The following is a 13172-nucleotide window of genomic DNA, read 5'->3' on the forward strand; positions in this document are numbered from 1 at the left end:
TCATAGCATACGTTCCCATAGGAGATGTATCGCCAGTATACAGCGGCCAGCCTATTTTAGTTGAGCAGGACATTTCAATAGCGGAAAAAGAGAAAAATGAGATCTTTAGAAGTACACGCGCTTTGAGGGAGGCTGAAGGTCATGTTGACAGATTTAGGAACGTGACAACGTGGTCAGAGTGAATGATGATTCAGAGTGTGCGATAAGGATTAATGAGCACGCAGTTGTGGCAGGCCGGTTCTATACTACTCTTGCAGAACCAACATAGCAGCATGATGCCAAAAAGTCGTTTAAGCGCTTAAGTGCAATGACTACCAAAGCTTGAACATGAGAAAATAAAACCAACTTTATTGCTCCGTTCCCTACCCTCTCGCCCTAAGTTTTTTTCGCGTATCAGTAACCGTGTGACAAGGAGAGGGGTAAAATTGCTCTCCGAAATAAAATATGAGAAATACTTAAAATGCTCGCAAAAATATTGAGGGGTAGAGCGCAGTGCCCACAGGCTGTGCTTTGAAGTGAAACTGAAATTGCACAAAGTGTGGCTTTCAAGCGTTCGAGCAATGACAATTTCAGAGTTGAGAAACCGTCTCAAATTTGTCGCGAATATGTAATGCATGGTTCAATATCGGCGTTAAGGATGTCTTCAGAGTCGCCACGAGACAGAAATAAGTTTTTCAAGCGTAGGTGCTAAGTGGGCAATAATCGGAGAGTCCTTTCGTTCGTGGAGGATAAAAAGGTAAGTGTCGTGTCGCAAGACACTTCAAGACGGCCAGATACGCCTAGGCACATCTTCAATATGGCTCACGAAATAAGCACTCATGCGGTGCCGAAGCTGCAGAGGAATTGCTTACTTTCCCTTTGCCTTTCGTTTTTTTTTCGGCTTTACTTGAGACATAGCAATCTTGCGTTTAGCAGCACTCCTTAGACTAAAAGACGAGTCCTGAAGTGCTACAAAAAGAAAAAAAAAAAGCTGACCATAGGCAGGTGAGTGTGCAAAATCGCACTCCACGGGAGGCAAACCGTTACGCACTGTATAAAGCGCCAATGTTCAGGCCTGTTAGCTCTCGCAGAGCACAGGACGAATGCGAAAATGTTAAAATGCTCCAGTCACAGCGAAGTCCGTTCTGGATGCGCGCTGAGAAAACACACGCACTGAGAGCGAATCTGCTCCGTCGCTCTTGCAGTCCGTTGCCGGCCGTTTCGCGTACGCTGCAGATATGGGGCTGTTGGCAGGAGCGAATCCTTGCACCCCGTCGAAAACTCCCGACGAAGCACTGTGGCGGGTAGGCTGTAGGCCGGAGTGCGCCGAGCCTTTTTCAGACACTGTTGGCGCTCTTGCAAGAGACGAGGGGCTCGCGCTCCTGCGGGCTCTGCTGGACCAAGAACGAGGCGGTCAGCGACAGCCAATGGTGCCGAGCGAGGTGCGCAGCGGCGCGGCGCTCGTGCACCACGCGCGCCATGATGCAGAGCGCCACGAGCGAGCCGATGGTCAGCAGCACGCAGCGGCTGTCCCAGTAGAAGCAGAGCGGCACGCCAACCAGTGCCACCAGCAGCAGCGAAATGGCAGCCAGCACGGTGCAGACGTCCTCCAAGTCCCACTCCCCCGAAGGCTCCGGCGCTGGGAGGAACCTGCGCGGGCACGGCGCCGCCATGCTGTGAATGGCGCGGCGTTGAGCATCGAATGCGTGTCTCGGGCTGTCACTGCAAAGGCGAGACGTTAGCTCAAGGAAACAAAACGCACTTTTACCACCACCACCAACGTTATTGAGCACCGAAGGGACGCTGTCGGAAGTAAAGCTAAGGTTTGACGACAGCGCACTGTTGCCATCAAGGATCTGCACCAAAATTTTAAGACTGCGAGCGTTATAGCTATTTTTCCAACAATGATTGCCAACGACGTACCACGAAGAGAGGTTGTAGGGAGGAAGAAAACAAAGGCAGTGACTCTGGCTTGGCATGTTCTCGCAAATTAACCAAGTACGCTGGCTATAAATTAAAAAAAAACAACAACGAATAAATACATATTTATACATAGTGTGTGTGCGCATGTACGTGCGTGCGCGTTCAAGGATGAAGATGTTTACAGGATCCGGTGCAATATAGGCAAGTAAACATGACACACGTAAGAAATGCAGGTTTTTACTAACGTAACGTCCGAAGTCCGGTCTTCGTCTAAGCATATATGTATACAGGGTGCCCCACTATCATGCAACAAGATTTCAAAATATGCAAATGGCACGTAGCTGAACAGAGCCAAAGTAATGTTGTTTACCGTCCTTTGGAGATACTCAGATTACTTTTTACATTCCGCCTAATTACATAATTAGGCTTAATTAATCAACTTATCAAATGTTATAGTTACGTGAAAAGTGTCAATGATAAAATTGCCGAGCGAAATGAAAAACTCCTGATACAGCTTTCTGTTGCTGAATACGTGCTACATAAAAGTTATTTTTTTTTTTCGAGCATGAAAGAAGGCTGCGAATACACGCAAAGTGCCGTGAGCGGCCAGTCGCGCGGCAATCTTGCGTGTAATCGCGCGCTTTCACGCTCAGAAAAACACTCCTATGTAGGCTACTCTCCCGTATTGAGCAACAGAAAGCTGTATCGGGAGTTTTTCATTTTGCTCTGCAATTTTCTCATTGACACTTTTCACGTAACTATAATATTTGAGAAATTGAATTAATTAAGGCTGTGTAATTAGGCGGTATGCAAAAAGTCATGTGTTTCCAAGCGACGGCAAACAACATTACCTTGATTCAGTTCACCCACGTGGCATTCGCATATTTTTAAATCCTGCTGCACGATAGTTAGGACACCCCGTATAGACATTGCCAGCAGACAAGCATGGCGCTTACACCACGTGGTGGCGATCGTACCTGCAAAGTATTACCGTACTACACCCACGTACGCCGCGAGCAAAATTTCCAACGGGGCTAATGAGGGGCTCTTGGAATGGTAGACCTCCTCACCAAGTTGTTTTCACTTTCCGCCGCGAAAGCAAATCGCCGCTCTCTCCGCTTGTTGAAAAAAAAAAAGCGCAGACGAAATTTGCAAGATGCTAAAGGCATTTAAGCGTGGTATGCAAAGGTACAGGCGCCAACAAAAGTGGTATACTCCACGCAGATTGCTACTGCAGCGGCGTCGCTCGGCATTTTGGCGAGCTGAAGCACGAAACATTGACACGAGTCAAGCGACATGCCTGCACATAATGAAGGGCACCCATTGGCTGTCTCGATCGCAGATGCTGCCTGTAGATGGCGTTGCGATGCAGTTTGCCGTAGAGTTACTGTATATGCTACCAAAGGTAGCTACCTTTGGTAGCATATACAGTAACTCTAGTTTGCCGTTGCTCCGGCTCCCTCTGCGTGGAGTATACCACTTTTGTCGGCGCCTGTACGTGCGTCTTGCAGCGTTGTTGATACGGCCCAGTATCATGACCTGAAGTGGACGCCGCGCACACCGCTCTGGGTCGCAGTCCTTCAAAAGTAACCGCGTCTCGCCTCAAGAGAATTTGAAACGGCTAAAATTTTACACAAGAGGCCATTGTTGTACGCATGCCCAGCCATACAACCGTCGTTAAATGTAAGCCACTATTTTCGATCACGGTATACCAGAAAATGTTGTTGCTGCTGCCACAAAATACACTGAGTAATGCTCACTTCATCGACTTGAAGCGACACGCAATCGTAGAGACACCAAAAACGACATTGTTTGTATGTTTATACCTCGCCCGCTTCCGACCCTCTACTAAATAAATAAATAAATAAATAAATAAATAAATAAATATTAGGCTTATCCAGTGAAAAGTTCATTCAGTATTCAGTATTAAAGCTTCCCAGAGAGAGAAGAAAGAAAGGAGGATAGGAGGTTAACCGGTAACAGTAGACAGCTTAATTTCCGTTTACAACATACTTATTTATTTCACCTTACCTTCGTCAAAAAAACTTTTTTTCCCCGCCCGTTTCATGGCCGATCCCCCAGAGTCGGTTGCGCCATTTCACTAAGGAACAAGAACAGGAACCCGTAGTTTATCCACTGTAATAAGATTGGATCGAAGAGTTTTCTTTTGACAAGGAGATCCTATAACTTGCGAGAAAAGCAACACGACCGTATTTAATAGCTCCTTCTGGGTAGTCTGACTCATACAATCTCGTTCGCATGCGGACGCTCTGCACACATTTTGTACATACTTCGGGGCCTAACAGTTTGATACTTACTAATGCGCATTCTTGAGGTCAAGTGGGGAAGCAAATTAAAAAGCTGTAAATCAGTGCTAAAGGTGACTATACCGGGTGTTTCAGCGAGCGCTTTCGAAAATTTTTAAAGGTTGCCTGTGGTAGATATCACAAGTCTAGTTCGTAAGCCGGTCTGCTCGAAGAGGTGGTGGACATTATTTGCACAAAAAATTGAAACGCATAATCGACGAATTAACAGATTCACTAATGAAGTTCTTAATTAATTACCTTATCACCCATATTGCAATCTACAAATTCTAGCCGTTCTTAACAAAACGCCATTTTATGCATACAAGCCCAAAAGTAACTGGAACGCCAGTGAATTTCTCCGCAAAGTTCTCCGTAATATCTCAAACTGGTGTCATCTTGAGAATTCGTTCCAATTCGGTCCTAGCCGCGGAGCCTTGCGAACTCCGCGGCTAGAATTTGTAAATTGCAGTATGGGCCATAACGTAATTAGTTAGGAACTTCATTAATGAATGTTTGTTAATTAGACCATTATGCATTTCAATTCTTTGTGCAAATAATGTACGCCTCTTCGAGTAGACCAGCTCATGAACTAGAATTGTGATATCTGCCACAGGCAACCTCTAAGAATTTTTAAAATTTCGCTGAAACACCCTGTATATACACATGCCCGCCAGCCAAAAGCATACGGCGACATTTATAACAAACACTTCATAGATCAACGCGCTACGCAAGCGTATCTTCTAGGCGGAACTCGCAGTTGGTGACTTTTAAACGAAGGGCCAGTATCGGATTAATTCACTCGAACTTGCTACCTGACTGCGCATTTATAATACTGTGACCCTGACTCTTGAATAATATTTAGCAGCCAATGCTCTTACGCGAAATTTCCAGGACCCCCGTTGCTCACTTACTTCAATAAAGCCAGAGTTCATTTATCGGTATCTGACATGCCGCATTTCGTTTGGGTGAAGGACACTGGCCTATGTGACCAACCACTCGCGACCGACGAACACTTGAGCCACATGTGTGCATGCAATTAACTTTTGTTCTCTTCTTATTTTCTGGTCGCCTTTCTGCCCTTTTCCAGCACAGGGTAGCTAACAAGGCTCATCCTGGTTAGCCTCGCAGAATTTCTCTTACAGATTCTTCTTTGACATGACCCGCTGTACTTGTGTGCAATGAATGCCGTCATATGTGGGCGGATACGTAGGCAGCATAGATATTCGCGAGTTTCGCTTCCTGTCCCACCTCCATATGCGGGAAAGAAGAAAGACAAAGAAAAATGAAGGAAGCAACCTTGACTGAACCACCGGATTACGTTTTAACGTTCCCGCGTCCCTCGGGCGTCAGATGCCACATTATAATCAGGGTTAAAAGAGGCCGAAGCTACCGGAATGCCTCGATTGACGCAAGCAGCGAGTGACCAGCGCTAAATAAAGGGCAGGCGCCCCGCGTAATTGCTCCGCTTTCTTGGCAGATGCGGAATTTGGATTCCACGGGTGCGGCGAGATCAACACGGGCTGCTTTATCCCCCTCGAAATGAAACAGTTTGACCTCCGCGGTCGTTTCGCTTTATTAAACGGCGATATGTTTGGGCTTCGCTGCCGGTTTATATAAGCACTCACCGCAATGGTCACCAATCTGGCTGCCGGCCCGGGCCACTTTCTTAGCGCATTGCGTACATGTAACGCTAAAAAAAAAATAAAGAAAAAAAGAAGAGAAAGAAAAGAAAGAGGACAGAAAGACATTTTACCTGCCTATGCGATACACACCCAGCATAGGAACCAGGCTACTCAACCATGAGGCAATTATTCACTTCCGAGCTGCGCGAACACACTGAGGCGTTAGAGCTCCAGGGCTGACGGCGGTAAATTGGAGGGATAAAAACAACGGCTGGCACATTCCGGGGCGCCGAAGGCCGCCTCGGGCGGCCGCGCCGCCGGCTGCTGGTCTCGTCGAAGGTCGCGCCGGTCGCACCTGGAGGGCCGAGAAAGAAAGGGGAAATACCCGCTCGCTGGGCTGCGCCTCTGAGACCAGCAGTGGCGAGCTATTTATGTGTTGCTATGTTTATCAAGCGGCATGCGTGCTTACAGCTTAGCACGACACCGAACGAGTAACACGGAATTCCAACGGAGGGGCTTCTGCGCTTCAAATCATCGCAGTCTCGCTGAGATATGTAGGATGCAGTATATGACTCGTAATAAACTTCTCTGGACCACTTAGCTCGGCGAAGATCCGGGTTTCCCAACGCGTGTACAGATATATTTGCGCCACTGCCGCACAAACGTACTTGGCTATACACCTCGTGCCTATCCAAACACGGAGGTCGCGTGATGAGGCATCCAACCTGCCCTGCAGCTGTGGAGCTCACGGCAGGCTGAATAAAGAAAAATAGAACGAAAGTAATAGTAGACGAAGAGATGAGTAAGAAAAAAGAACGCTTTTTTCGGCACAATCAACGGATTGTCACGTTGATCGCGTTGAGTCAGGTAACGTGACGACGACAACGAATAAAATAATACTGCAGCTTTAATCGAATAACTTGGCAAAAGTTTAGTGTCGAGACCCCCAGCATAATGCTGCATCTCGATAATATCGTTTGTGCCATACAGAATGCATTAACAAAAGCAAGTTTGACGAATGGCGTTTCGTGTGATAAAATTGCTAACATACATACGAGGATGAAGATTCGAAGGAACTCTAAATATGCGCAACGAGTACATGGAGGATCAGTGTATACGCTGAACAACTCCCTACAGATCCAAGTCTGTTGCCGGTGCAACTGGCACTATTTTCTCGACTGATCTAATTCGGCAGGCAGGAGCCTGCCGAATTAAGAGAGCCTGCCTTTAAGACAACCTGTACCCACTCTACAACGCATGCAGTGAAAGCGCCCGTCGCTCGCGCGTGTAGACACAGGAATGCTTAGCTCGGGCGTTCACAGAAGGTGTTCAGTTATGAGAATTCCGCAGAGAGATAAATCACTCATTTGCAACTTTATGTAGCAAACTCGCGGTGCACGAAATGACGTGTGCACTATGCACTCGAAGATTATATAGGGGGCCTCAACGACGAAGACCTGTAAAGCACGTCTTGTGTCTCGCGGTTATTCCGAAGACACCGAGACTTCAATCCACGGAGAAACTCCGATGCCCGGTGGTCACGTAACGCTGTACCAACTAAGGCATAAACACGAGAATGTATGCTAGAAACCGACGACTTCACGTGTTGCGACGCGGCTCCAGTCTGTATGCTGATACCGCACAAATTGACAAACGAGTCTCGAGCGAAGTGGCCGAAAATGTTAATCCTTATCACACTTTTCCATCTGAATTGACAGCAGACCGGCTGGCCAAGTCTTTTTCCAAGCCACAGAAAACGGCCACACGAACCTATGCATTTGACTCATTTGGCGGAGGGAAATGAACAGTCGAGGAAACCACGCCCGTAGAGGCCAGCAAATTACTGGTGACCTTTCATTTCGATTATAAACATTAGCCAACGCAGGATCGCAGGTTTTTCAACGTATTTCTTTGTTGGTCTTCGCAAAGGCCACCGCTCAAAGGACTTGCACGTACGTATACACTTACGCCAGTTGCTGTCAGTAGCATTTGCATCCTGTGCCTCTTAGCATTCCAATGCCGCTTCGCTGTAGTGCTATGCATTTTGCTTATTCCTATTTTGTGTTCGCCAAATATTTGATGTGACCTCGAAGCTAATAATGTCGCCACATCAAACCAGTGACGTCGAACGAGCTGGCAGTCGTCAGTGCACTTCGTCAGGAGCGACGAAAAAGCGAAACCGGTAATGGCGCTACGCCATGTGCCGCGACACGCAGGCCTCACAGTACAGTGACGTCCGTGCTCGCCTTTTAACTACATGGCTTAACAGCTGGAAATACGGCATATTTTTCAAACAGATGGCATTTCTGATTTCTCGCTCTCAAAAGTGTGTTCGGACATTCTATTTTAGTGCGCAAAGCAGTAATGCCTTTGCGGTATCAAGGTTTAGCCTGCGTACCGTCACGCAAAGTGCACACCGTAAATAATTTTCACGGGCCCGATAAAAGAGTCACGGTATGATAAAACTGTGTATAAATTTCAAGGTCGTAGGATAACCAGCATTGTCATAATTATATGCGAAATACTGGCGAGCAGAAGGCCAAGCGAAGCGCGGGTCGTACGCAGCGTGACTTTCTGCTTCAGCAGTCATCCTCAGCATCCTGCTCACAAAGACCTTACATGTCGGCCAACTAACGGCCGTCGCCATGTTGCCATCGTTGTTGTAGTGCCGTTGACTGCTTTAAGCAGTAAAGGGCATGAGGATGCCAAAAATAAGCGCGAGCATGCGTGCGTGCGTGCGGTCACACACTCGTCGTCATCCAATTGTCATAGTGCCGTCGTCGTCACGTCGTCGTGCTTATACGGACGTCATCATTTCAGAATCGTCGTCTTACCGTCATCATGCCGTCGCCGTGGTGTGTGTGTGTGTCCAGTGGCACACACACCTACACTCACTCTCTCTCTCTCTCTCGCCAGCTTACTCACTCAAGAAAAGCAACAAAAACCGTCATTTTTTTATGCCGTCCAAGCGTTTCCGCAACGTATTCAAACGCAATTATCTTTTCGGTTGGGAAGGAGAACGTGGGGAACCGAGCAAGTTTCGCAATACGAGTTGCTTTGCACACTTGTGCACCGTCTTTAGCTCACTTTAAACCGGCGCACGAAAGCGAAAGCTTGCCACTGCGTTCTTCCGTGTAGAGGACAATTATTTACATTGCACTTCAGTCTCCGATAAGTGATTATAAAGAAATATATAATTCCCCGACAGAGTTTGTGACACAAACGCTCGGATAATTTTAATTAACATTACAACCTTAAAAGATAAATTCTATAGCTACTTAATTTAGCTATACTGCAGCCAAAAATCAAAATGAACCATTACATGGTAACAATCGCACAAGAATGACGATTTGAAAAAGAAATTTTAACAAATACTTTTTCCGTTCTCCCCGAAAAACAACGTAGAAAAGCTGCGTAAAAATAAATGTCAACACTCAGATGACGGCAGGATATATATATATGACACTGGCAACACACTGCTGTAGTTCTTTCGGTCGTCCTTGACCGTGTAACAGCCTTCCGAGTACGTAATCTCAGAAAACGATTCTGTAAGAAATAGCCCGTTCCGGGCATAATCTCGTCCGAAACATAACATAGAATAGCGAAACGTGACTACCAAGAGTGTGCTAGCAATGTCACGTGGTAAGCTATCTTGGTCAATTTATTACGTTTTCCAAAAGGCGGGGGGGACTGTTGCGGCTGCGCGTCGAAGCCAGCTTCTATTTTTCCTGGTTTGTTTATGCTACGCTATATCAAACACCCGTGCTCATTTACGATCACGGATGTGTGTGAGTCAACATGGAACCACTCGTCGTCGTCAAACGCCTGACTCGCACGCGCCTTTGACTGGTAACATCTTCGCTTTCGATGAGCCACTCATACACGCATGCGGCATAACACGGGCGCATAGTGTTCCAGTGGAAAGCTACCCGCCCCCTGGAATGCGTTGTGGCGATGCCGTTCGCACCGATATGGTGGCCAGCCACCATAGTCCCGACTCGAGTGTTTGCCATCTTTCGCGTGGCGAAGCGCGCGCCGCTAGAGACGTGCTAATCGGCGTCTCGTTGCGAGCATTACGCACACTGAGGTTCTAACAAAAACGAACGGCGTTTCCGCCGAACATGCCTGCCTAGTTATTTCTGCAGATTTGTGAACGAGATCGATGCACAATCAGTGAAAGAAGCAGAGAAAAACGGCGCAGTTCTAAGCTTTCACCGAGTCTCTTGTGAACGTGCTCTTCCGGTATATCATCTCGTACGACGCGATCCCTGAATCGGCCGTCGCGCTGTGCCCCGAAAATACGACTCTTCCAAAAGGCTAGCCCAAGGGCTCTCAATTATGAGTGACTAATAAGTTGGCGCCTCTCTTTTATGTCCGCAGACACCCTTGGTGGGGTGTGTCTAATATCGTAAGCAGAAAGAAAGAAATCTTAAGTCTTGGGCAAGGCCGGAAACGCACTGTTTCCACAGGGCTCATAGCAAGCGCTGAAAGCGCTGGGGGGCCTTAAGCCGAGGTTGCCAACAAATTTGTGGAGGGATCATGTATACGCGAGTAAATAGCCATTTGATCGTCTTGTCTACATTATTGCCTTTATATGCATGTAATATGCACATGATATTTTGCCTGCGCGTTTGTGGATGTAGACACGCTCTCGCAGTTATGCCACTGGCCTTTCTGTGCTGTTTTTAAAATAAGACGACAAAAATCGAGCATTTTAAAGGAGTTTTATGACCGACGGAAATTAGGAGCCAAAATGTGCATCACAATTCCCTCGAAGATTCGGCAACTCTCGTCGATGCAGATGTTTTCGCGTTTTGTAGCCAAGAAACGGTGGCTGCCGACAAAAGTCAATGGCATTGTCAGAGCGACAACAGAAAGGAAGCGCTTGCAGTCATACCTCCGTAGCGGCAGTTAAGGGCTAACTAAACACACGCACACACACACACACACACACGCGCGCACACGCACGCACGCGCGCACACACACACGCACGCGCGCACACGCACGCACACACGCACACGCACGTACACACGCACACGCACGCACGCACACACGCACACGCACACGCACACGCACACACACACACACACACACACACACACACACACACACACGCGCACACACACGCGCACACACACACACACGCGCACACGCACGCACACACGCACGCAATCCCTTCACTTTCATTACGTTCTTCTCTAATTTAGGGCAAGTCTCACAAACAAGAAGACCAGTAAGGCTCGAAAAGCGCGTTTTAGAGTTAACCCGGCACTAAGCGCGGAGCTATTGTGCAGCGCTGCGTCATAACGGCGTTCGCGACTGGGCAGTCACTCATGAATCTGTAGCTAAGCAACTCCTACGCATCAAGTGAAAACCAAAGCCGATCCAAATAGGTCGCGAAACTTCGGGCGAAAAGCGCTTCAGAACCAATTGTCACCGACAACAGCAAGGGTGGTTATGGGAGCAGCGATTGAAGGGCGGCTATGTGCAGCAGGGAACAAACACCGAGAAAGAAAAAGTTTTTTTGTTTTCGATATAAGCGAAAGACAGTTTGATTCATTCAACGAAACTAAAATAACTAATCAGTTTTATATGTGCTTGGCGAGGAAAGAAAATGCAATTCTATTTGACTATCGTTAACCATAAATACCTATTTTTCGCGCCCACTATACAAGGTAGCGTTGACGCCGCTATCACTTGCAATGCAATGCAGCTCTTGAAGTGTGTAGAAAGGCACGCTCGTAAAATTCACCTGTTACAATACGACCCCCTCCGACGTTGTGTTCTTTTACTTGTCAACGATTGCCTGAAATCTGCTTGCACGGCTGGTTTCATCGTTTCTTAACGTATTCAGTCAAAATAGTAAGTTGCGACCGCCAGATAATTGTTTACACTTTGGCTGTTTTCGTGCGGCTGCGCTAGCCGACAGGCTTGGCGTCTGATGATGCGACCAGAACTCTAGACCCAAAACTTTCGTCTGCCTGCAAATAAACAATGTTCGCACAGGTGTGCGATTTCGACATCCGTACGGTCAGAGTCCTTCAAGGAATCTGGTACGGTTGATCTTTTGGTGCATCGCTTTCCGCGCTGAAAGCTCGAAACGCCCATTGAGTCGAATTGCGGGTCATTTGAAAATACAACTCTAATGGCAGGGCACGAAAACAAAATATTACGCCTTTGAGAACAAAAATGACATCACTTCTGTTTTTGATACGTATGGCGTCACAATTTTTTTTTTTCGCTGGAAGTGTTCCCTCGTCACGCAGATGGCGCTAAGCCCGATGAATCGCCATGGCATGAACGTATAAGCTTCTATCTACATTTACCTCGTGAAAACCACGTCGATCGAGTGCATAGAGGTAGTGTGCTCGGGAAAACCCATCTTGTTGCTAGGACTGGCGAACAGTTCAATATTCGTCGCACCGAAGCGTTCCTCATTCACTGTGCTGCACTCACACTGCGGAAGAGCTTTCATCGCCAGCATACGAAGCAAATTAAGCTTCGTAGTTTTCTCAGTCATCAGCAAAAATATAACTTGGCGCCGACTTACGTGCTTTTGGAGCCCATAGTTCAGTCCACCGCGGTGAAACAAGCACCGCTCTGGCGGGAAATGCCTTACTTTACGATGGTGCGAAGCAGACAGCCTGGATACGAGGACGCGTTTCTTCCGGCGATAGTAACTTGAGGCGTGCGATAAAGCAACTGCAGCTGAAAAGCCGAGCGCGCAGACTTGCGCGGCGGAGCGATCACCTCTGTAGATAAAAAAATATTGAAACAAAGGGGACTGGGACTACGACAGATTACAGCGCAGTCGCATTCTCAGCAGTTCGGGGTGGCATGTGTCATACGAAGGCTATGAGATTATACCCCGATTACGTCAATCGAATCGTGTATTCCTTGTCAAGCGGAGCAGGTTTACCAAATGATTCTTGAACTTGTTCGAAAATTCCCGCCAAAACGTGACACGTGCATAATTCTGTATACATTTAGTACAACTGCCCATTTTAGTGACACCGAGACATGCTTCAAGCAGGGCTAAATCTGCATAAATTTGGAATATTATGGTGGGGAAAAGTATACATATATGAAGGAGTTCGGCTGCTAAACAGCCGCAGAGCTCTGGGACTTGTTGCACAGTGGCGATATAAATGGAATTTCTTTCACTCATAAGTGAATTGCTTATGTGCCGTTGACTTCAACAAGGTTCCCTCGCGTGGTGTATACAGCTTTCGGAGACCTAGCTATTGTGAACGGACGAGGGCAAGTGGGCGGTCATGCAGGCAGGCACGAGCAGGGGTCATGTAAATGCACGGACGAGATGGCACGAAGAGCGCGTCCTTTC

General features: G+C 47.4%; 1 protein-coding gene across 2 annotated transcripts; it reads right to left on the minus strand.

Moving 5' to 3' along the window:
* Positions 1-328: 328 nt before the first annotated feature.
* On the minus strand, positions 329-12600 carry LOC126545882 (uncharacterized). Of its 2 annotated transcripts, none has more exons than XM_055078364.1 (2): positions 12381-12600; positions 329-1701 (listed from the first exon to the last, which is right to left on the minus strand). In XM_055078364.1, the coding sequence occupies exons 1-2, from the start codon at positions 12395-12397 to the stop codon at positions 1317-1319; spliced, it is 402 nt and encodes a 133-aa protein (XP_054934339.1). In that variant the 5' UTR covers positions 12398-12600; the 3' UTR covers positions 329-1316. The 2 variants fall into 2 exon arrangements, with proteins under 2 accessions (XP_054934339.1, XP_050049868.1); XM_050193911.3 differs by having other exon boundaries at positions 329-1629; positions 12381-12599.
* Between the last annotated feature and the right edge of the window lie 572 nt (positions 12601-13172).

The sequence above is a fragment of the Dermacentor andersoni genome, chromosome 1 (assembly GCF_023375885.2).
Source record: "Dermacentor andersoni chromosome 1, qqDerAnde1_hic_scaffold, whole genome shotgun sequence".
Lineage (NCBI taxonomy): Eukaryota > Metazoa > Arthropoda > Arachnida > Ixodida > Ixodidae > Dermacentor > Dermacentor andersoni.